This window comes from Cariama cristata, unplaced genomic scaffold, assembly GCF_000690535.1.
Source record: "Cariama cristata isolate BGI_N322 unplaced genomic scaffold, ASM69053v1 scaffold31283, whole genome shotgun sequence".
Classification (NCBI taxonomy): domain Eukaryota; kingdom Metazoa; phylum Chordata; class Aves; order Cariamiformes; family Cariamidae; genus Cariama; species Cariama cristata.
The window spans coordinates 1-24,055 of record NW_009609573.1 but is presented as its reverse complement, the minus strand read 5'-3'; the positions used below and the strand labels follow the sequence as shown (position 1 = coordinate 24,055).

General features: G+C 43.9%; 1 protein-coding gene across 1 annotated transcript in view; it reads left to right on the top strand.

Moving 5' to 3' along the window:
• Positions 1-21,806, top strand: part of LOC104159623 (tomoregulin-2-like) — a 70,049-nt gene extending 48,243 nt beyond the window's left edge. Inside the window, exons 5-8 of the mRNA XM_009697579.1 lie at positions 13,560-13,683; positions 15,202-15,360; positions 20,673-20,759; positions 21,168-21,806. Coding sequence (XP_009695881.1) covers positions 13,560-13,683; positions 15,202-15,360; positions 20,673-20,759; positions 21,168-21,264 — 467 coding nt within the window. The 3' untranslated portion in view covers positions 21,265-21,806. The remainder of the gene's footprint in view (positions 1-13,559; positions 13,684-15,201; positions 15,361-20,672; positions 20,760-21,167) is intronic.
• The last annotated feature ends 2,249 nt before the right edge of the window (positions 21,807-24,055 follow it).

The following is a 24,055-nucleotide window of genomic DNA, read 5'->3' as shown; positions in this document are numbered from 1 at the left end:
GGTTTAAAGCTGTGTCAGGTGTACATCAAAAACACCCCCTCCCCGGGGTATTTCATTTACAATTTCATTTAATAATGGAAGTGTACTTCCATCTAGCTAGGATGGGAAAGGATTAAATAAAAAACACTGTTCTAAAATCAAGTAGCAGAAGTCTAGGCTGTTTCTGTGCTCTGCAAATGAAGTAACCATGGAAAGGCTTGTTATTAGTCTGTAATAGCAAAACTGATAAACTATTAGTGTTTTGTCAGGCATGATATATGCTAAACATTTTCCTCTGCAGATTGCCTCAACAAGAACTGTGACTGTTTTTAGACACATCTGGCGCTGCGGATTTTTTTCCATCCTGCATTTCAGTGATTTAAAGGGCCTTGGCTGGGCAGAAGCATGTCAGCTGTTTGGTTTAAAATACTGTTATAAGAGTGAATAGGATTTAAAGAGGCAGTAGGTAAAATTCTGGCCTCGCTGAAGCTAGTGGGAGAATGGCCATTGAGTTTAATGGCTTTGTGATTTCTCTGTACAGCTTTTTCATCCATTTTTGTTCTTAGTAAATTTTCCATTTCCCGAAATTGCCCTTTCTTTTCCATTCAGCTTCTCCCACTTTGAATATTAGCTCTAGGAGTGAGCACTGAGATAAAATACCAAACCTTTTATTTACACAAATGCCATCTCTACAACTCACTTCTGTGGCACTTCTGTAAGACAATAATAATGGGTGTGAGCATATAAAAATAATAAAGGCAGGTTTTTGTTTAGAAAAAAGATGTACTTAATAGACTTTTCTGACTGTGCTTCAAAATGGGCTGTGTCCCCAATGGTGAATCTTAGGACCTCTGTGGTGCAGAGAAGCTATTCTGCTCTTTATGGGAAGAAACAGCAGGGCAAGCTCTGCGCTCACATTATGTCCTCTTACGCCAAAATACATCGACATGTAGAGGCGTGGGGAGCCATGGGGCCTGAAGAGAAGAGTTTGGTGGGAGATGGACATCACAAGGCACCCAGAGCCCGTCCACAGTTGGCTTATTTCAGCAGGCAGAGTCTGAGCTGGGTCCATGGAGAAGTCACTTCAAGGATATTGTGCTTCTGGAAAAGTTTGCAGTCATCAGACAAGGAGAGGTGACATCTCTGTAACTGTGTCTTCAGTGCGATGTGTGCCCTAGAGGGATGTCTTTCAGCTCCTCAGGCTACTGATAGGCACAAAGTATGTTCTGCAGCATTAGGTGGTCTCCTCTCCACATCTTGGAGATCAGTTCTTGCCTGATAGACCTTTGGCATTTGAGCAATAGACAAAAAGCTTAAATTTGTATGGCGAGATTGGACCCTTTTGTTGCAAAACCAAGAACGTGCAAAGGTTTCAGTTTTGTCCTGCTGTTGCAGAGTTTCATGACAGGTGGGGAACAAAGTGTATCTTTGGTAAATTAGGTAAAAGAACATAGCAGGTTCTACTGCAGTGGTGTTTTATACTGTTTTACCATTTTCTCCTACACTTCAAATCAGGAATAGCTTCAGGCATGGGAAAGGAAACATACTGAACTCCTGATTACCGAGTAGGAATTTCTAACATATCATCTGCTAAAAACTGATCCTCTGAGCAGCTATAAAAGATTTTAACAATAGAACTGGGCAGATACAGAAATCAAAGTTGTAGACTGTGTGGACTCATTACCATCACAGTTTTACAATGCAGGACTCAGGGGAGACAGGTGAGTAAAAATAGAGGCAAACTGAGCAGGATTCATCCCTCAGCAAGTGTAGTGCTTTGCTTTGTATGGAGGAGTGATCACAGTTTTGCAACATGCCAATAAAATGTATTTACTTTCCTGACTAGCCTGAACAAAAGCAGTGAAAAGCATGGCCGAAACCATGCTTTTAGCCAACAACGCACGTATTTCTGAGTAGTCACAGGCTATTCAGGGTCATGTTCTGGCAACTAAAATAACCAAGATATGCACAAGGGATTTGCCAGGCACATGATTCAGGAAGCATTCAAAAATACCACATACAAGAGTTATGTATTTTTATTTCAGTCTCCTAGTTTCTTACACACACTTCCCCCAAATTCTGCAGCTCTTTCTTCAGTTTCCTGGATGAATTCTCTCGGGCAGCATGTTTTTATAAGCACAGATGCTACCTTGGAAAAAAAGAAAGGAGGGAAGGAAGCCAAACGGGTGTCACACTCCAGTTGGCAGCCCCCCTTTTTTTTAAAAAAAAAAGGAAAAAAAAAAGAAAGACTACTTTTAGTAATCAAAACTGGATAGAAAATTAGTCTAAAACTAGGGCTGTAAAACCTTCAGGTTGTCAAAAGGACTGAAGGAAATGCCTTGTGGCCAAATAACGTCCCTGACCTACTTGTCCGTGCTGTCACGTACCTGGGTAACCTTTCCGTCTCCGTGCCTTCCATCAAACCTCTCTGACAGTTTTGCCATTCATTCATTTCAGTTGTAATTTTTTGAGTTTGTTTGAAGTGTGCAACCAAAAGGTAAATTCTCATAACATCATGCTGGCAGGCCTAAATACATGTTGGAGACCTTTTCAAATACTGCTTCTTGCCATCCATTGATCTTTGCAGAAAACAATCCATTTGGACCTGGAGTTCCTATTGGAAATTAGGGGACAGTCTGGTAACTGGATTAGGGTGCACTTTTATTTGCAGCGCTTTCTCAAAATGAAGCTCCTATTTTGTTTCATTGATCGCCTGCCTGATCTTTCTGCCAGTAAAAGCCGCTCACATAGCTGAAGAGACAGGGCGAGGATTGATGGAAAATGCAGCTTCGTGTTAGGTAAGGTGTGCGTGCTCCTCTGAATATCGACGGGTAGATACAGATGAGAAGCACATCTCCGTACAAACACGGAAACATGCTTTGTTAGTCCACAGTTCAGTTGCTTAAAAGCAATTTTTATCAATGGAGTCCTTAAAAATTGGAAGAGCCACTAGTTGCATCAATGCTTAAATTCCTGCTAGCCACCTGCATAGGTGCCAAAGAGGGAATAACTTCAGGACGCTGGGATTGCATATGTGAATTGGAGATGTTTGGAGTCTACTTTATTGTAGGGATTGGAAGGGAGAGGAAAAAACTGTATTTGACTTCCACACTTCCAGCGATGGGTTCAAAATACTAAATTAAATTTACAGGTGTACTCCCAGAAACACTCTGGGCTTGATCACGTATGCAGCACGAGTCAGCCTGGTGGCAATTGCAAGGCTATAACTTAGGGCAGTACAACTCCCTGTTTCACTAGTCCTCCAGAACAAATCTGCACCAAAATTGTTGTTCATAACTCTTACCCAATCTAGCATTTTCTTCCGTCAGAACATATGCATATTTTATCCCATTGTGTTTATGAAATATGTCCTTAGTTTAATTCCCATATAGCTCTTCAGAGCCATACAGCAATTGCAGCCGGTCGCAGCCTGCCCTACTGTGAGCCGTGTTGCCTGCCAGCCACGCAGAGTCCCACCGGGCACTGAGGCACTTGCACCCCATTTCTCCCATTTCATCATCCCCATGGAGGAAAAGGTACGTGCTAGGTGGGCAGAGCTGCACTGGCAAGCCGAATCCTTTTTTTCTGGATGGGCACCGAAGGCAGAGCACTCCCCGAGCCCCCTCCCCGCACACCCGTGGCTGGGAGACAGAAGACATCGTTAGTCATGCGACTGTCCCCCAGGGCGGTGCCAGTGAAACGATCTTGCTCCCTCCACACATCAATATTCTTGACACCCGTCTTAAAACTTAGGTCATGCATATCCATCTACTCTTCAAAAAGTGTCAGAAGGGTGCAAATATCCCTTCACTATTTTTAGGGCCATATCAAAAGTATTTATCGGCTTTCTGGCATCTCGTCCCATTTGTCATATTTCATGCTATCTAGCAGTTGGCGAGGGAGGAAGATGAAGTCTTTTAGAAACGCAGTGGCAGATGGGTGAAACTCTATAAGCTAAGACCACAGTGATGGTAACTCCCAGGGGTTATTGTGCCTGTTGTCACAGTCGGGAAGCGCCTGTCGTGGTCCCCCGACAGCAGGCAGAGCAGGGGCTAAAGGGAGCAGCTCGTCCTCGCCTCGGCATTTGCCCACCGACAGGGTAGCAGGGATGTGGAGGAGGTCCGCTCGCAACCGTGGAGCAGGGCTGAGCTATGAGAGAGGAGGACAGCTGATGGCTGGTGACTCCGCCATCCACTCTGCATGCCATCAGCACTCCCACGATGACTGGTGATGTCGAAAGACTGCTTCCTTCATCTCACACCCTTGGCTGCACATCCCAGCACAAATGTGTACAAGAAGGGGGCTCAATCTGTGTGTTATACATAATTCATACTACTCGCACTAGGTGGTACGTGAGAGGTGTTGAGATTCTTGTTTTTCCATACACGCGTTGCCAATGAGAAGCTCTTCCAGCTCCTCTGTAGCACATACCTCGAGGCCCCACGTCGGGTGACTCTTCAATGTGCAGGTAACGTGTTCATCCACCTCGTGCCACAAAATTGGGCTGTTTTCTTAGCACTGTTGGTTTTTAGAAGGCAATGTATTCAGGTTGAAACTTTGCCCACATACCATCTGCTTCAGCCTTATCTTTCTTTGACGAGAAAGCTGCATATATAATGTCCACTTGGCTTTCACAGCGTTACATAAGGTTGTGGTTTTGTGTTACGTTTGCAGTTTCGGAGCTCCTCAGCAGCTCTTGCAACAAGCTCCTGCTCTTGTTTTCAGGTGAAAGATCAGTGACAAAAATCAATACTATCTTCATAGCGATAATGAATGTGACTCACAGCCTTTTTTAGGATGACCACAAGCTTCCATCATATGTCTGAGGCCTATTTGCAAATATTGATTTGTATTGCAGATTATCTGTAGCCATTTCATATGAAATTTTAAGGTCTTGCAGTTCTGCTTTCTGTACTCAGTTTGATATCAAAGGTACAGCTATAAATCAAAGGACCTGCCCATAGACACTATTGATAGCCAAGGTTGCCAAGTTATGAAAATGAGGTATTTCAGGCTTTTTTAAGCTTCTTAAGGAGGATGGTTCTCAGAAAGCTCCAATTGACTGAAAGCATTGCTATGGAGTTGCAGCAGACTCTGTTTACTCTACGTGGGGAAAAAAAGTGGAACCTTCATATGCAAATATATGGCATTTGGAAATGTCATATAGCCGCATCTACATATAAATAAGCCGTTCTCCGAGTGCTGCACTAGCAAGGCTTCTTTGATATAGAAATTATATAGTAGCACACAAAGCAGAAATAGCAGGACACCACTCGGTCAAGTTCAGGAGTTTTGTTCCTTAATCACCACTTGACTAAGTTAACTAATATTGCTGTGTCGCTGCGTGTGAGACCGGGCATGGCTGTGAATAGCTGCTGTTCGGTTTTGCTGCTAGGGAGAAGTGTGTGTTTGTACGTGCTAGGGGCTGTGCGGTAGCGATGATGGTCTGGCTTCTGTGCCCCAGAAGATAGTGCTGAACGTAGAGATGCTTCCTCTATCAGCATCCCTCCTAGCCACCCTCTGCCTTGTTCTGTAGATCTATGCCTGCTTGCTGTGAAGGAGACACCATTTGTTCATATAAAGAAGCATCTTCTGCTACTAATATCCACACAGTGAGATGGTATTTCCATCTCTGTTTAATCTGGTATTAAAGAGTAAATTGCAACTCTCAGGCCTACGTTTTCAGAGAGAAAGACATAAAGAGAAACTATACTCTGGTTCCCACTGTCCATTTTTGACTGCCTCTAGCGTTGGCACTAATGAGTACCTCGAGGATAGGTGGATGGGAGGGAAGGCAAGCCATCGGCCAAGCCGTTAGGAGGAATTTCTCCCAGAGGGGTGACACCCGCTTTGCTCATGCCATGCCACGTGTGATGGATACAGCATTCACCCCTCTGCCTTCAGGCACGCAGCCTAATTGGAGGGAACCTCACAAATCTCTAAACTGACACCAACTGTTTTTCAACACAGAATTACAATAATAATAAGGTTAACTCATCCTCTAAGGGCTCTGCCATGAGCTGCCTAAGCAGATCACAGGCAAGGAGAAAAACTATGACTTTATTCCTTTACGTGGCTGGTTTCTGAAGGAGGAGGAAGCTGCTCCCACGGGGCCGGCATCGTCTCTCAGACAGGGGGATCCCAGCGAAGGGAACGTCAGCAGTGTGCCAAAAACAAAAGCTAGCTGAGTTAGCACAAAGAGGGATTTAATCTATTCTAGGAATGGGGTTAACGCAGATTTATTCAATCCTGGCACAAAAGAAGGAAGCACAAACTGTAAGGGACTCTTTACCCAGGGCTTTGATAAATCCACAATACAGCCCTGCATCGTTAAATCGCATCCGTAGCAATGATTGCAGGCCTCAAGACCAGCCACCACAGCGGTGGTCTTAAAGAGCTCCGTCCGTGTCATTTATCCACAAAAGTATTGAGAGACGACATGGTGACAGCTAACACAGAGATGACATGGAGAGCTGAAGACCTTTGCAGTCTACTGGACTGGGAAGCAGACAGGTGCCGTTCACAGGCAGCGATGAACCACTCCGTGAAGCTGCTGAAGGAAGAGGTCAGTCCGTCATCTCTTGATGTCCTCAAATCAAGTGTGGAGGTGCTTGTGCAGCATCTGCTTTAAACAGCAGTGACCGCTGCTTTTACTGACGGCCTCGATAGGGGTAAGTGGATGAAATGTGGTGGTGGGGAAGCAGAGGAGGTCAGACAAGGTGAGACAACAGCCTGCTTCCCTGAATGAAACGGTCACCCCAGCAAGGAGTTGTTTCTGATGTGAGCACCTGAACATGGAGAAAATGCTGGTTTGGAGCAGCACATCAGCCCACATGGTGGTTTTTTCTTCTTTCTTTCAGCTTGGCTAATATTGCTGGGTGTTCCTGTTCAGGTGTGTGAGCAATGGTTGCTGGTGTGTCCTTGTATCGCTGTGCTGTTTTGGGGTTGGATGGCACCTTGTATTGCAGTAGCTACTTGGTAGCACCTACTCGTTTGTGTGGGAGCCTAGGCTGCGAGGGGTCTGTACAGTCTTTAGGTAAGGCTTCTGTGCCTAGCCCGTGAATACAGGTGGACTATGGCCACTGAAAAAACAAATGAGGGTAAAAAAAAAGGTTACATTTAGCTTTGAGTAGACAAATGGTCTTGTTATATGCAGGAAAATTATTAACAAGTTGCCTAATTTCAAGCAGTCTTCTCAAATAAGGAAGATATGTTCACAGATGCTGAAATAAAAGTGCTTCTCTAATTCAAAAGTTCAGAGATAGCTTTAACATGTATAGCCTAGCCCACATATATATGCTGACAAGCTGAAAGTATTTTGTTCTCCGTTTGAACATCTGGGGATTATTAGTGTCTTAATTCATTGGTTTCTATTATTAATTATGGCAGCAGGCTGAATAATTACTATACATTGCTGCAAAAGACAGAGCACAATATTTTTTTTTTCCAAGTGCACTAGGACATCTTGCCATCATCTCAAATATAAAAAGCACTAGATTATTTTTAAAAAGGAAAGTGGATGCTATTTTATTGCAGGGAACTCATTTGCATAGGGACATTTAAAATTAATAAATTACTGTGTTGAGCAAGCCCATTTTGTGCCTGAGAAAAGAAATGAATGGAATTTAATTCACAAAGTTCCATTTCTTTTTTTCCTCTTGGTGAAGTAGCTAATATGGGGAGGGTATTTTTTGCGCAGTTTCTGTAGAAAGACTAGCTGGAAGTTTGTACTTGGAGCGGCTGCAGGATGAATTTAGGCTAGGGCTGCAGCATAGTGGTGCCAGACGTTTTCAGCTGACATTTGGTGTCTCACTTTCCACGAGCTCTCAGGGAGAGTGGGCTGGTGAGCTCCCTCTTGAGCGGCAGCAAGCACTTCCTTCTGAATTTTCACTCCAACGCCCACCCAAACAGTGATTTTCAGCCGAGTTGCTTGCACACATTTTCTTCATTGTGGAGAGACACTCTATATTCGTAAGATCAAGAGCAAGGTTTTAAAAGAAGAGAACATACTGTGCCAAGAAAATTAATAGGTCAGATCTGAGCAGCTGTTAATGGTGAGGTGTGGCTGTGTTGGTGGACAGCAGCATGGCTGCCAGCAGATTTGTCAAGGGCAGGGTGTCTGGAACTGTTGAGCAAAGACTCAGGAGAAATCTTTTCTCTCATCAGTGCTGGGTCTGACCTGGGATTTATCATCACAGTTCTTCATTACAAGTGAGTAGGAAGCCTGCCGAAGGACTTCATCCTTATAAGTTACTGTGGGACCTCGATTCCTGTTAGATGCTATTAGAGAGGAGGGAAAGTACCAGAAAACCTGCTAAAGCGATTCTGCGCCTTTGGAGGGAGCAACGCAGTTACCACCCCGTTCCTCCTGACTTTGCAGAGGGACCTTCGAACAGTTCCTGCAAACATTCCTGGGCTGAGGAAGCTCCCTTCCACCCCAAAAGAGCAGCAGTTGCTGACTCTGTGAAGACTGCAGATAAGTAACATAAACTGTCCCTCAGCACATCCACAGGATTCAGATTCCCAGCCCTAGTCAATCACTGAAGCTCTTCCGCAAAACTCAGGGCATCCTCTACCTTTGCTCCACAGGTTGATACTCTCTGGGCCTGTATTTTGATTTCAAATAAGAATTGCGCACCAAGTCTCTATCACGCAGAGCAGAAGAGCTTTGTTAAGTCAGTTCCCAATGCTATGCTCTGCAGCGTATCTCTGGGAGAGCTGCCAAGGAGGCAAAAGGAGTGGAGTGCACACACTTCCAAAAGAGGTTGAGAAGGTTAAGGATGTACATTTGACCCAAGAATCCCTTTCCCCCTTCATAAATCCTCTGATAATGTGATGTGTAAGGGGTCACTACCTCAATATCAGCAAGAGCTTTTGGCTGCAATTTTGACTGACCTCAGCAGTATTAAAAGATTAAATTATTATGTAAGTCAATTCTCCTTAACCACTGTTTCCAATGAGATAGGTGTCAAAATAGCTTCTGCTGCACATCATTCATCATCTCATCCCATATTTGATGAAATATAGGTACATATATGTGTTTTCAGGACTTCCCTTGGACCAGTGATGACTGTACACTAGGTATTAACACCGTACATCAGCCAATATTTTCTCATATGGGCATAACCTATCAGTTATTATTTCCATAAGCTCCAACATTACGCACTGTACAACAGTGAAAATGCTAACATGAGAATTTACAGGCTGTAGCCCTCTACTTTACTTGCCTGGAGTCACCTAGAAAGTCTCACTGATTGAAACATAAAGAATGACAGAATTTTCAGCCCTGCAAAACTGATTGTTAAGTGCCTGGCAGTCAATTTTTGGACGTAAGAATCCTATTTTTGCCTAGATTTTTATCTAATTTCTCCAAAGTGGATTGCAGGAACTTATGTCTGGAAAGAATTTTCTGGGCACTCCAGGCAGCACTTGATATAATCCTCATCAAGGGCACTAATGGATTTATTCGTTTGTCAGCGGCGCTACTCCACATGTTCAGTTGGGTGACAGAAGCTCCACGCTGGCTCAGAGGGGAGCTGGGGACTGGTGAGGGCTGCTCAGAGAAGAATCTGGCTGTGTTGTTTTCATCACTTGCAGACTCAGGTCCTGCAACTGGGCAGACTGTTTCGGCTTTTGAATTTCAGCCTTCACTGAAATATTTACCTGAGAATCCTAATGGTGCACCTTCAGCTTCCAAAAACTGAAGGAAAGGCATATAGCTAAACCAGAAATTAAAATAAAAAGAATACAAAATATATTTGAAATAATTCTTCCACTTCTTCTTAACAGAGTATGGGAACAACCATAGATATTAAGCAATTTAGACAAGATAGCTTTAAATCATTCATTTAACATTCCAGAAGATAATCCATCAGGAAAACCAAGATCACTGAGTGGGTGGTCAGTCATACTGGATAACTTTTCAGGATCCAATTTACCCCAGCAAAATAGCTCGCCATCTCGGCATCTCCCTGCCATCCACAGAAAGGTTGGAGAGCAAGTGTTCAACTGGGAGACTCCTCTAGTAAGCAAGATGATAAACTGTTTCAGTCTACACAAAGTAGCATCTGGCCTCAATGCATTTACAAATAATCTGTTTTGACTAGTATATCTTATATGATAGGCTATCATGTCATGTTCTGGCACTAACAAAAGATGTGAACAATATGAAATGTCATGTTAGGCTAAAGATGCAAAAAATGTTGCAGAAATGCAAAAGATGTTGACTTCATCAAAGTGGTGTTTTCTATCAGAAAAATGCTTCAAGAATAAGATTTCTGAATACAGTTGGGCTGCAGGGTGAGGGTGTGTTTCTTTTTAAAATAAAAAGGAGAAGCATTTTGAGAAATGTGGCAGGAATTACTTTGTCCAGATACAGGAGAGACTGACCCAGTCAGTCCAATTTTTAACCTTTAGGCTTTACAGCTTCTGGCTCAAATTCTAACCATCACAAAAAGGTACAAATCTCTCATTTTGGTGCAAATAAAACTTTCACGCATAGTTGCCAATAGCAATGCAACAAGTGTAATGTTTGAAGAGGAACTACTGAATTTAACATTACTGAAACCCGACTAACTTTGAATTTGGTCTGTGTCATTGCTTTATGAGTACTGATCTGCTGTCCTTGGAAAAAAGTGGGTGTCTTTGTATTTACGCTTTGTTCTCTGTAGGCTTAAGGTTGGTGTGGTAGAGGGGCTCCTTAGTTTAGTGATACTATAATCTGATTAGTGCGGATTGCCTCTAGTACTGAATATAAATAATCCAAAATTATTGGGGGAAAGTCTTCATTAATTTCATTTAGGTTTTTTTTTTTTTTTTAATTTGTAAAGTTCTTATTTGATTCATAATTTAAACACGCTTTTTATTCATATCCTTTCTTTTTAGAAATGATTTATAATTCTTGTTTCATAGTGATGTAAACCCTGTGGTGCATTCATGAGAGTATCTCATTGACAGCTGGATTACTGAAAAGTGCTCGGATCCTTCAGAAATGAGAACAGTCAGTTTTAACATGAAGGAACTTTTAAAGCATATCTTGGTGTTTGGGTCTCTATTTTCAATCTGAAAAGATGTTTTGTGTAATAAGAAAAATAACCTGGTTTGAGGCAGGGAAGTATATTTTGGGTGAATTCAAAATGTGCAGGAAGAAGGGAACTTCTTAGTCTGAACTAAATGATGCTTCATTGTGGTCTGTCTTTCAAACAACCGAAATGACAGATCAAACTAAATATATGTTTTTTCCCCCTCTCTGCCTTTATGTTCAATCCCTAACTCTTTTAGAGGAGTTATCAGTCAAAATGAGGGACTACAGACAATTCGTGTCTAAGTTTTGTGGTCTCTTCCAAACCAGATGACAAGTGTTCCCCATATGAAGTGTTTATCCTATGAAAGGCTAGCAAAGCTTGGGCCATCTCATTTTTGATTCAGTAAAGCCTTTTCCATCATAACATTACACTTAGAGGTGTAATTACAAGCTCTGCAGAATCCCAGATTTACTTTAAAGTATGCTAGAGACCTTTTTAAAGAAAACACAGTTTCTACCCACATGATCGCAGGAGGAGGAAAAATCATTCCTTTTTTTACCAGCCCTACAGCCTACACACAGTAAGAGCATCTGCAAGTCTGGGAGAGGTCCTGGTCCCCCTTTCAAGTCCCAACAGATTGGTCTGTCCTGAAAGTAACAATTTCCCTCACCATCTTGAAGCATGCCTTTAAAAAATAGAAACCAAATGGTATCCTACCGTTTTACCAACACTGCTGGCTCATCTGAGAGAGGAGGGATTCTCACGCTGGTTGGTGGTGGCACACGGACATCGCAGAGATATCTTGGTACCTGAGAAGGAGGGATCAGAGATACACAAACACACACAGAGCAGTCTCCTGTTCTTCAGCAAGGAAGCAAACTTCCTCTTGATAATGGAAGATTTGAAGGAAATGGCATAATATTTTCCACAAGAGAAAAAATGTGTATTAATAAGGATCCCCTATTTCTTGCTGCAGTTTCCTGGACAGAAGTGTATTTGAATGTGGACCATGGCAGAGGTCCAGCACACACAGAAACCATCAGGCATGGTGTGTAGATGATCACTACATGGGTATAGAGTCCAGCAGGTCCTGAGCACATCAGGATCTATGTGTGTGCACTGGGCAAATCCATTGATAGCTGACACACATCACACACATTTTTTCTGTTCTGGGAAGATTTCCAGGTGGAAAAAGGAACATACATGAAGAGCTAGTGGACTGATAACTCTGTGTAGCTATGCAGTAATGGTCCATAGTGCAGATGTCCTGAAAGCCCCAGCGATGAAAGAAAAGTTAATGCTGTGTACAGGGATGTAGAGGTTGCCCTGTCATTCTCGTTTGCTGGGAGTTTGTCCTTGCCTGTTTTAACATAAGGACAATATACCCAGCTTTATTAGTGCAAGTTGTTAGAGACTCTTAAAACTCTCCTTGGACAGCAGTGACAGGAGAGAAATTCATTATGAAAATCTGAATCTTGGATCTACCACACACACTTTTCCCAAAGGTGGGATAACACCTAAGCATACCTACTGCTGGCACGGCTGGCTTGGAGGCAGAACACAAATTGCAATTATTTCATAACGCTCGGGGACTTCGTTTGGAAGATACAAATGCTTCAACTTGTTTGTGTGCAAACTACACTTCCTCAGACATCTATCATGAGATTTTTTTTCTTCTGTTTTTAATTAATTGTGGTTAGATGATACTATCACAGAAGAAAGGATTTTTACCATTTGAGATACCATAAGTATCGATTAAATGGAAGAATTTGCCAAAATTACCCAGATTAATGAACACCTCAGTGACCTACAAAATTCATGTGAGTTTATTGCAAGTAACACTCTGCATTTCAGCCCATTATATAAATGTTGAGCACATACCTGTTTCAAAACTAAATGAAGCCTCCGTTTTCCTAGCTACATGGAGGGAAATATTTTCCAGGATTTGCAGTCTCAATGACTATTTAACAGCTGCAGAAGTAGGCACAAAAAGTCAAACTAGTTTAAAGGTACCCATGCCGTGGGACGGGGAGGAGGCCAGTGGGCTCTGGGGCACAGGTGTGCAGCACTGATGATAAACTTCAACTCTGAACTCGTGCTCCTCTACTTCAGCCATAAAATTATCTTTCTGAATATGTCATATTGAATGACCAAATATATTGTAATGGCATATTATATCCAAATGTCCAGAGTCTTCCTCCTAGCCTTGCCTGGGTGTGAGGAGACAGTCCATAGAGGATAACAGAAATGATCAGGCATTTTTCATGTGCTATGCTGTAGTTAGTTTTTGAATAGTCAAATTAATTTTTATGGTGTCTCATTTGCTATAGCTTTACGGGGATTAGATATGCAAAAGAGTGACAGAAAACCTTGCAAAGGTTTACATCTACATCGGCCTTCCTCTTTCAAGGTGCAAAACCCTTCCTCTTGCTTCCCATGAACATCTTTCACATTTTGTTCTTCTGATTTTTCCTTTCTTTTATACGTTGAGTTCCTTCCATCATTTCACCTTAAGATGCATTATCAGATTAACGTTGCCTTTGCCTGTGTTCACAGAGAATGCAAATAAACTGGAAGAAAGCGCGAGAGGGATCTACATCCCTTGTCCAGAGCATTACAATGGCTTCTGCATGCATGGCAAGTGTGAGCACTCCACTAACATGCTGGAACCTTCTTGCAGGTAACCCTTCTCTTACTAAGGACACGTGAAAATATTGACTTACAAAAACACTTAATCTAGATAAACTGAAAATAATGGTAACCATGGCCCTTTGTGCTACAAAACCCATTAGACTTAAATTATTCAACAAAGTCCCCATTTTATGTGGCAAAAGTGTATTGAGTTACGCACAATGTTAACTGATTGTAAAAACATTCAGTAACCTTCAGTTATATTTAGATATATTTTAAAAAGCACTTCACAAAGTGCTCAGAGAGCCACGAGGTAGCCTGCTCAGTGTGAAGGAGAGGAGTGCCACCAGGGCTACGTCCCCGCTGTGGCAGAAGCGATGCTCGTGGGGCAGCAAGCTGGGGCAAAGGTGGCTCCTTCGTGCAGGAGGTGGCTTTGGAGGATGTTAGGGCAGAGACGAGGAGTAATAGTGAAAGCACGTGTTTCTGCAGCAAATGCCTCCCTGCGGAGGTGGGGATATTACTTCTGAAGTTCAACCCGTGGCCTGGTGGCAAAGAAAAGGACTATTATGCATGAAGCACCATTTTCCTGGGACATTGGACTGGGAGAGCAAAGATACGGACCAGACTTAGCCCCCAGGGCAGATCCTCAAGCCAACTTCTCCCTGCTCCCACAAACAGCCAGGGCACGTTTTGCTCTTTGCAGCTGCAGTTTAGGTTCCACCTTCAGCTGGAAAATGTCCTTTCCTCAAGCTGCTGGCTGCTGTGGAAATCCAGGAGAGGTAAAGGGTGGAAGCTCAAGGCTTAACCCATCGGGGTTAGTACGCCACTAACACTTCTGAGAGGAGCCCAAGCAATCTGGCTCGGTCTCTTATGGTTGCTGCTGCCATTGACCTGGATTTTTGCATCTTCTTGCTTGGGCTTTTTAGGGGAAACAGGGCAAGAGCTAAAATGGGAAAACCACTGTTTGTTCCCCAAAATCACAGAGGGGAGATATCAGGCTGCAGGATGGAAACTGGTGAGCAGCACAGCAGGCGGCATTGGGGTGGATGGTTGCAGCATCAACAGAGGGTTTTTTTATAGCAACCAGACAAAATGTAAATGATGTATCCGCTTGCAGGAACATCTAATCACATTTCACATGGAGCTTGGATGATTGCTTATCACCTCCTTAGGGGTAATCTGCATAAGGAGCCACAACTAGATGGCTTTTCACCCTCCCCCACCTCTGCAAAGAAAGGGAGAAATCTAAAATATGTTGTGCAAGGAACTAAATGGATTCTCATCACAACATGGAAGTAGTTCCAAATGATGCTGGATAAGTCCCAGTCCCCTGGGCACCTCCTGACACTATCACGGTGTTGTTCACTCTCGCAGACCTTGGTGATGCTAAGGACCTGACGTCTTCCCTCTGAGAGGTCGAGAGGCACTGGTGCTCTCTCTGGGTGGCCCTTCTTGTGAAAAAACACATAAGCTTATGCTTAGGCCACCGATTTTTTTTCAGATATAATTATTTTCAGCATCCTTTGAAAGCAGCAGATATAACTGGAAAAAATAATTTTTGTTTCAGATGTGATGCCGGCTATACTGGACAACACTGTGAAAAAAAGGACTACAGCGTCTTATATGTGGTTCCGGGTCCAGTACGATTTCAGTATGTCTTAATAGCAGCTGTGATTGGAACCATCCAGATTGCTATCATCTGTGTTGTAGTCCTCTGTATTACAAGGTCAGTATCTCTGGTACTTTGCAATAGAAAAAGAAAAGACTTTTGGTTTTCCTACTTTATGCGCTGATTATACAGATTTCTGCAATGACGCTACTGATAACAAATGCTGTCTAATTCACCGACAAACAGAAGATATTGTCTGGTCCAGCCAGCCACTGCTGCTTCATTATTATGACTGAATTTTTACTTCCATCTTAATCAAACTTAGGTAGCAACGGTGCCTACAGCAAATGAAATTTCCTATTTTGTATTCAGATGGTTGGACAAATATTGTTCATATAAATAAGGCAAATATAAATACAGCAGCTGGATCAACACTTAATAAAACTAATCATAACTCCATCTGGTTTCCTCAAGGGCCCATTCCCTTAGTCCTAATCAGGCAAAGCATACAAACTTTTAAGCCTGTTTGCAGTCCCGTTGATTAAATGATTTCATTAGGCTTGTATACACGTTCAAAGGTACCGCACATGTTTAAGGTCTTCACTAGATGGTGGCACACCAAGCCATATATGATTTCTTTATTTGTTCTTTAATGAGGAGAAAAGGATTGTTTGAATGGAAACGATAGCCCCAGGGTAGTTCAGAACAAGAGGGATAAGTGCAATCCTTCCTCTGCTACACATGCCGCTGTACTTCCCCACTGAACTGTCTTGCTGTCTCTGGGAGGGCTTGGGGTAAGTTCTGAACTTCAGATGTCTTCATCTGAAATCCTCAGAAATCACGAGGTTAAATTAATTCAGCTAGCAACACTGATAAATCACTCTTTTAGAAATAAATCACTTTCTAAAAGACAAAAAAAAAAAAATAAAAGCCAGGTATCATACCGCTGTAGAAAATAAAATTTCTAATATATTTCAATCCCTATGTGGCATAACCTGGCTGGAAGACAAGTAGCATTTGTTCCTGGAAAAGACACAAACACCCCTCCACACACATAAATCCTTCTCTGGCCTAAAGGCATAAACCAAAACCATCTGATGAGAGGTAGCTGCTTTTTTGGCCAAGCTGAGTCCATCAACTCAACGGTAAATGCCGAATGAGGCAGTAGATTATGGTGGTATTCACAGAAGTAATTCAAACAACCGAAAATGTAGTGTGTAGTAGGAAAAAGAAGATGGTGTCGTAACTGATAATGGAACAAATGCTCTGTATCATTTTGTCAAGTGACTCTATAGTTTTGTCACCTTGACACAGTAACGCAGGGTACTTTATACTGAAGAATGAAGACAGTGTGCTCAGAGTGATCTGGTGCTGTAATGCAAATTACCCGTCACACTTTTCATACATAGATGGTACCTTTTCCCACACACTTTGTAACCAAGTTAATCTATGATCTTTTGACTTTTTTCTGTCATGCATGTAATTACTGCAGCGCATCCTCCATCCCAGCATAATGATTCAAGATACATCTGCAAAAGTGTGCTCTTAAGTGGCCTAAGAGAAATCCACATGACAAGAGAGAATTGTAGCAGCCTATGCATAAGTAATTGAGTTTTTGAAGTCATCTGCTTTGGAGAACCTGACTGTACTGGTCTGAACTCCACACCCTGAACTCTTGAAAGTGCTAAAACCACCCTGCCAGGTTCCTGAGAGAAAGAAGGGAAACTTCACTCACTCAGAGGCCGCTGTGGCCAAATTCTTCACCACTTATTTCAGTGCGGCTTCACCTAATTAATTTATCAAATTAGTTCAGTGCACTGTGTCCAAACCGTGCATTTGAGACACATCAGACTACTGTTATGAATCTTTTAGCTGTTGTTACTGTTGTTGCTCTTAAAATCCTATCAGTACAGTGGTGCAAATCTACGGGGTGTCCTCCATTGCCGGAAGGCTCTGAGTAATTCCCGGGCACTTTTAGGGCCATTGTTGCACAAACACTTTAATTGGAATAAATGAGCTGTGCTGCTGACAGGGGTGGTCTGCCCTCGCTCCTTCCCTTGGCTCCTGGGCACTTGGTCCTGCCGGTGCTCTTGTGCCACCATTAGTGTTTCTGTCGCCACACAACACACCCGCTCAGGGGACAGATTCAGCTGAAAATTCAACCAACAAAACTGATGATTTGTTTTTAAGCGGCTCAATTCCTTGATGAGGTTGGCCGCCTGGCTACTCATCGCTAGTGCCAGCAGTGGGAATAAGGGGCTGGCGTGGAGGAGTAGGGGACCAGAGGCCAAGAGGTACGGAGGGAAGGAGGTGGAGCAGTGAGGCGCAGTCCCTATGCCCAAGGACTTTTACCTTAGAGGTAAGGCAAAAGAGAAGCAATGATAAAAGTGAAGGAAGATGGTAAATAATATAGGTATGGCCTAGTGTCATAATGATTCTCAGCAGTTTTCTTTACAGCTTTGTGTTTTTAGTGCTTCCCTAATGTTTAGTCACAGCAGCTTATTTATGTGAAGAAATAACTTGATTAAAAATGAATGCATAGTGTGTTTTACCTGCTATGAATCACATTGTGAGTAACTCAGGCTTGTGAGGAAGCTTCAGTGGAGGGAGGGCAGGCAGCCTGTGCTCCAGTACCTAGTTTACATTGATATAACTGCTGTGTTCATAAATGAATGCATCCCACACACAGAGCACTACAAAGAACTTTTGATTACAGAGTTAAGGACCAAGGAAAAGCTGTCACTCAATTTTAGCAGATGATTAAGTCTAAAAAGCTGGTTAAATGCCAACGCCCCTCTTAGGAAACCCAGATGCACTTCAGACACAACCTACCTGTAAATGCAATAGCATTGCATTTAAGCAGTCATGGTGTCAGTACTTGGCCCTGGGGCCTTCCCGGGCTTCCATCAATTGGTAGCATAGTGTATTATGCAATTAAAACATGGGCATCTTTTGTTAAAAGATGCTTTTTCATCATCTTAATTGGAGTAATCCCTACATTTGAATCGATTTCTCATGACCTTGGACTAAGTTACTGTATAGATACTGTCAGTGCTGGTTTTGGGAAAGCGCCTGTGAGATGCTCATCTCCTTGCTTCCAGCCGGAGCAGTCGGTATCCACCGTTCTCTGGGAATGCACAGCTGCATCCCCTGGGATTGCTGACTGTCTGGTCATCCCCCAGCCACCTGGTACCTCCACGTTTCTTACAAAACCAGCCTGGTCCTGCCCACTGTGGCTTCCCACTCCCGGTTCCCCAACCCTGCTGCTTCGCACGGCTGAGCGCTGGGGCAAAGCAAGGCTGTGCCTCGTTGGTCTAAATCCTCATCCTCTGGGACTCGGGGGGAACCCCTGGTCACTTGGTCTTACGGTGTGGCTGCTGGACGCCGCAGCAGGGTTTAGCAGTGCTGTCTGTCAGCGTGTCGAGGTGCCGGTGCTGTCTCCTGTGGAGCGCTGCGAGGTCCTGCTGTGCAATCTCCGGCTGAATGGGCAGGAGAGGCCGCTTGGGGACAGTCGGGGCTGGGAGGCTGTCAGCGTGCACATGACACGCGGCTCAGTGAATCAGCCCTGTGTTTGCTAACAACGGCTCCCTGACTCACTCAGAAAGTTTGATCGCCTTTTTAGGAACACGCAGTGAATAATGAGTTTGTCATGAAATCACAAACCAGCTAAAGTCTGTGTTAGTTTCATAATGAAAGCTTTGCCGTGACCTCCGCGAGCACTGGAGATGCAGGCTTATTTTTCCTGGAGTAATGATAGCAGCCTACTTTACTGCTTCCGAGAAAGGAACGAGGCAAAATATAGTGCACAGCCATACAGTTTCTCATGAGGGGGTGGTCCCGTTGGCTTAAAAGTGAGGCAAGTCAGGACAATCTGACCTGTATTTTGTTAGATACTTCTATAATTGCATTTCAGCATTTTGAAATGCTTCTAAGTCCTTATGCTCTTGTTTAGCCTTTCAGTTGGCGTCACAAAAACTGTAGCATCACTTCCATTCAACAAGGGGGGAAAAAAAACGGTCTTTTTGATATTAAGGGATCAGTAAAAATTTATTTCACTCTGTTTTGCCGTTAGTTATTTGACACAGAGCTGAAGGCAAGTGCTTTGAGCTGTCACTGCACTGAGGGGGTGGGCTCTCCCCAGTGCATAACCCATCGCGTTTCACAAGGTGCCACTGAAAGCCTTCCTGTAACAGAAAAGCAAGTTAGCCCAATACAAAGGGAATTGTTTTCCGTGCCAGTATGGTCTGGGGTGTGGTGGGACCTTCTGTCATGCCACTCCAAGAGGGTGTTTCAGTCTTTCTTGTGTGGCTGCCCACGCAGCGGGCAGAATGAGGCGCACCCAGGCTAAAAACTCATACTGAGCTTCAGCTGAAGAACGAGGCCAAAGGCATGGCCGAATTAGGAATCACTTGCTCCTCCTCCTGTGCAAAATGTTAACTAGATCACCCTGGATAAAGGACTGTTTTTATTGCTGGTTGTTTTTCTGTATCTCACCATTTTCCTACTGGTACCACACATAAAAAAGTGTGAGCATTTTTAGTAGGTGTTGGTCACCCTGCTGTGATTCTGCTTGCCCGACAGTTTCTGCCGTAACCCCCTTGGCTTTCAGCTGCTTAGAACTTCCTGGGGCCTCCACCTGGGGCTAAACTTCTCCATGCTTTCTGTCTAAGGTGCCTTTCCATGGGAGGGAACCAGAAACACACTGTTATCTTTCCATTAGGGGGAAACGCTTTGTAGCATTCCCCATAGCTGACGCTGCTGCAGGTAAAAGATTGAAATGTGCCTGTGCTGAGGAGCACTGCGAGGTCCTGAGGCAGGAGAGATTTGCTTTTGCAGCCATCCAAAGGAAAATAAGATTTTGGTCTTTCCAGTGCAGTTGCTTTCCGCACTAAACCAAGCAGCCGTGTGAGGGGTGTAGCGCGGTGCAGGCACCCGTAAGTAAAGTAGCTGCTTGGTAATGAGCTGAGCATGGAGCATTTCCATGGAGACTAATAGGGATTGCAGACGCTTAGCTCCTCGGAAAGGCAGCCCCCGCATCCACTTTGTAAATACTTCACAGACCTGGGACACCGAGCAGGTGAGTGTGAGGCTGTCCTAAACCTTCCACCTGCGCCTCGCTGAAAATAAATCCATTATTTAAAGATGCGAGATGCGGTGCAGTTGGGGCTGTGGCAACACAGCAGAGTGGCCGCTGCTCACCAGTAAGGAGCAGGAATCTTAAAGTTTCCCGTGCTGTATTTTTGTTTACAATATGGGTTGGGGGGGTTGTGGTACCGTTGCCAGTAGCCAGCCCATTTCATTTCATTGAAGACGAAATGCGCTGAGGGCCAGAGGATGCCTCTCTCGCCCTCACGTCCCCTGCTGCCCGTGACACCTTTCGAGCAGATGTGTTGTTAAGAGCCGTGTATTCTCACAACTCTCTTTTCCAGGAAATGTCCCAGGAGCAACAGAATCCACAGACAGAAGCAAAACACAGGGCACTACAGTTCAGACAACACAACAAGAGCATCGACAAGGTTAATTTAAAGAGCGCATGTTTCCACAATGGCAAAAATAACTGCAGAGAGCTTGGACTACAAAATACAGTATTATAGACAAAAGATTAAGACAAGATCTACACATGTTGCCTTGCATTTGTGGTAATCTACACCAATGAGAACATGTACTACAGCTATATTTGATTATGTATGGATATATTTGAAATAGTATACATTGTCTTGATGTTTTTCTGTAATGTAAATAAACTATTTATATCACACAATATAGTTTTTTCTTTTTCATGTATTTGTTATATATAATAAATACTCAGTGATGAGAAAAAAATTGCCTTTCTTAAATTTGCTGTATCTCATAGCTGTGTATAGTCTTGGGATATTGTATATGGACACTAACAAATCTCTTCTTTTTTTTTTTTCTTTTTCCAGTTCTAGTGGCAATTTTGAGTCTACTGAACTCAGTAGTAGGGTTTTGAGTTGGTCCAAGATCAGCGACAATTATGGATGTGGGAAAGGTGAAGAATAATTTAACCTACATTGAGGAGGGATAAAATATTTCAGATCCGGAGTCAACTACATTTCATCAGCCGCCTTCTCCCATACCATCTATCTTTACTCTCCCATAGCTTAGGAAGTCTTTGCCTTCTAAATTAAATCCTAACCGAAGGAGAAATGGAAATTCTCGGTAACCGCAATGAGAGTGTCGGGGGTAATGTTTCGATCTGGGAGGGAATTAGGTGTCTGTCAAGGTGAACCCCACGAGAATGCTTTGCAGAATCTCCAACTCTGGTCACTGGAGTGAGTGAAAATTGCTTCTTGCCGTTGATTGAAAATTATTAGGTTAAAAAAGTTAATAACATAATAACAGCTGAAATGCCAGCACCATTTGTACCTCGTGAACATGCTGATATAATTTATTTTTTCAAAGAGAAGGTGAAAACCACTCAGAAAATACCTTATGAATACCTTTATGGGTGACCCTACTCCATTAAATGTAATGAACTCAAACGTTGGCTATACCTCAGGAAAATAAGGGCATGTGTTTTGACACATCCACATGATGGACAAGATGCAAAGTTATTTCGATGGTAGCTGAAACTCTCTAAAACACATTCTTTCGAGAAGGTAATATTACTCTAGTTTGTGCTATGAATTTTGAAGACGACAGAGTGAGACTGAAGGGCAGAGTGCGGTAACTTCACTCCTGCCAGATAACACCCACTCCACTAATTGACTACCAGAGTACTAGTCACACTAAGTAACATAACTAAAAAAACCCTTGTAACAGTATTCTTTTTGCTGCTCCTTTCCAAAGAGACGTTGCCTAGGCAGAAAGTACCCATGACAAGAGTTAGGAGTATTTCTGGCTGTCATCACTACGTAAGAAATTGCAGCTGGGTCAGAGTCAGACCTGGGGTTACCTGGGATGTTGTCATGAGTGTGTTTCCATTTCCTGCGTCAGCATCGGCCTGATCACTCACAACAGTCACCACCAACCCCACCAGTGACAGTCCACCCGATCTGGCCTTCAGACACGGGTGAGGTGATACTTCTACTCTAACACGGCTTTTAGTCTTCCCACCCTAGCCTGCTTTAAAGTGAATCCATTGCATGATGTTCACACGGTCTCAGTTTTTGTCTTGTTCTGGGTTTCTTGGCTTTTTAAAGGTAATAAAAGGCGATTGGCAAGAGATGCTTCCAGGCACCTGGTCTGTGCTGATTGATGGGAGTGGGAGTGCGGTGGTTTTGCAGGCAGCGGGGCAGATGACGGCATGTGGCAGCTCTCCGGCGCTGGGCTGCAGGCCCTGCAGGGACCATCTGCTTCCCAGAGCCACGGGCTGGGGTGAGGCAGAGGGAGAAGGGGGCTGCACAGCCACTCCCCGCTCCTCAGCCCGCGCCCCCAGCTCTCCGATCGTCAAGGCTTCTTCTCAGACTAGAAGAGTGATGGTGCGGGTTAGGAGTGTGCAGCAGAGAGGCAGCGAGTGGGTGTGATCCTGGCCCGCTGGACCACAGGGACGTTTCCAGGCTTACCCACTGTAAAATACTCTTTGTCCCAGTCTTTGCTGGTTTTGTATCCCACGCACACACTCAGCAGGGGTGGTACAGCGTGGAGGGGAACCCAGGCACGGCCACACTGGGCTGTACAGGTTTGGTGGCACAAGATCCCTTCTGGAGACGCCTTGCAAGCTCTTAATTAAACTGATACCGAAGTGGCATAATAATGCCCCTCTTCGGATCCCTCCGTCAGCTAAACCTGATGCAGCGATGGCAATGAGTGCTTCCGAGGAGCACTTCAGCGTGAGGTTGAGGATTAGGTTGGAGGTGGCAAACGTAGCTCTACCCTGCACATCCCCTCTGCGCTTTGTCCTTTCTGAGTGAGGTGTTGGATAACAAGCGTCAAAACCGCAGATTTTGAGCCAAATCCAAATGTCAGTCCCCCCACTGGGACTATCAAGTGTGGATTGTTTATTTCAGTCACTTACATTAGATACAAAAAAATCAAATGTTAACACATACACACTTCCATGTAGCTATAGCAATAAACCTAATTTTTAAAAAAGGCAAGGTTTGGCCTGGCCTAAAATAGCATAGCATCACTTAGAAGTGAAAATAGAAGTCCAACACACTATCGCTAAACTTCCCCAAGTTATTTGCATTGCTTTTACCATGCAACACCACATTTAATCCCTGACCAGCCTGCGTTTGCGAGGTGTTATTAGCTGCATTCCCAGCTGCAGTGTCTGTCACAAAGCTCTCACACCTCCGAAAACAAAGCCAGTTTTTAAGTACCTGCTGCAGACCGGAGGGCAGAGAGGGGAAAGCGATTTTGGTTTTAATGCACAGAGGGCAGGTCCCAGCAAACATTAGACCTCTTTGGGATTTTCAAACTTAACCTTCACCATGCTGGTATGGGCCCCACAGTGAAAATAATACTGTCTTTTGGGGTTGTATGTACAGGAACAGAGATTTCTACAGAATACATTTGCAGAACTTGTACAAAACGCAGCAGCAAATTTGGAGATGTGAATTGGGGTTGCTTTTTCCTTTTCTGAAGGGACTGGAAAGTGCATTTGTTAGAGCCATATGCTGGCCAGAACTCGAGATGTGAAAAATCTTTGTGAAGTTTAACTTCACAAAATGAAGGGAGGTGGGCTGGGCACCTAAGGACGTGGCCAGGTGAAGCCATGGCCATGGGGGATAGTGCCAGGCACAGAGGCAGAACCCAGCTCCTCCACCCGGAGCCACGTGGAGGGGTGCTGATGTGTTGCCCTTTGTCCGCTTCTCACTGCACGCTTACACCAGTGAGAGAAAGGCCC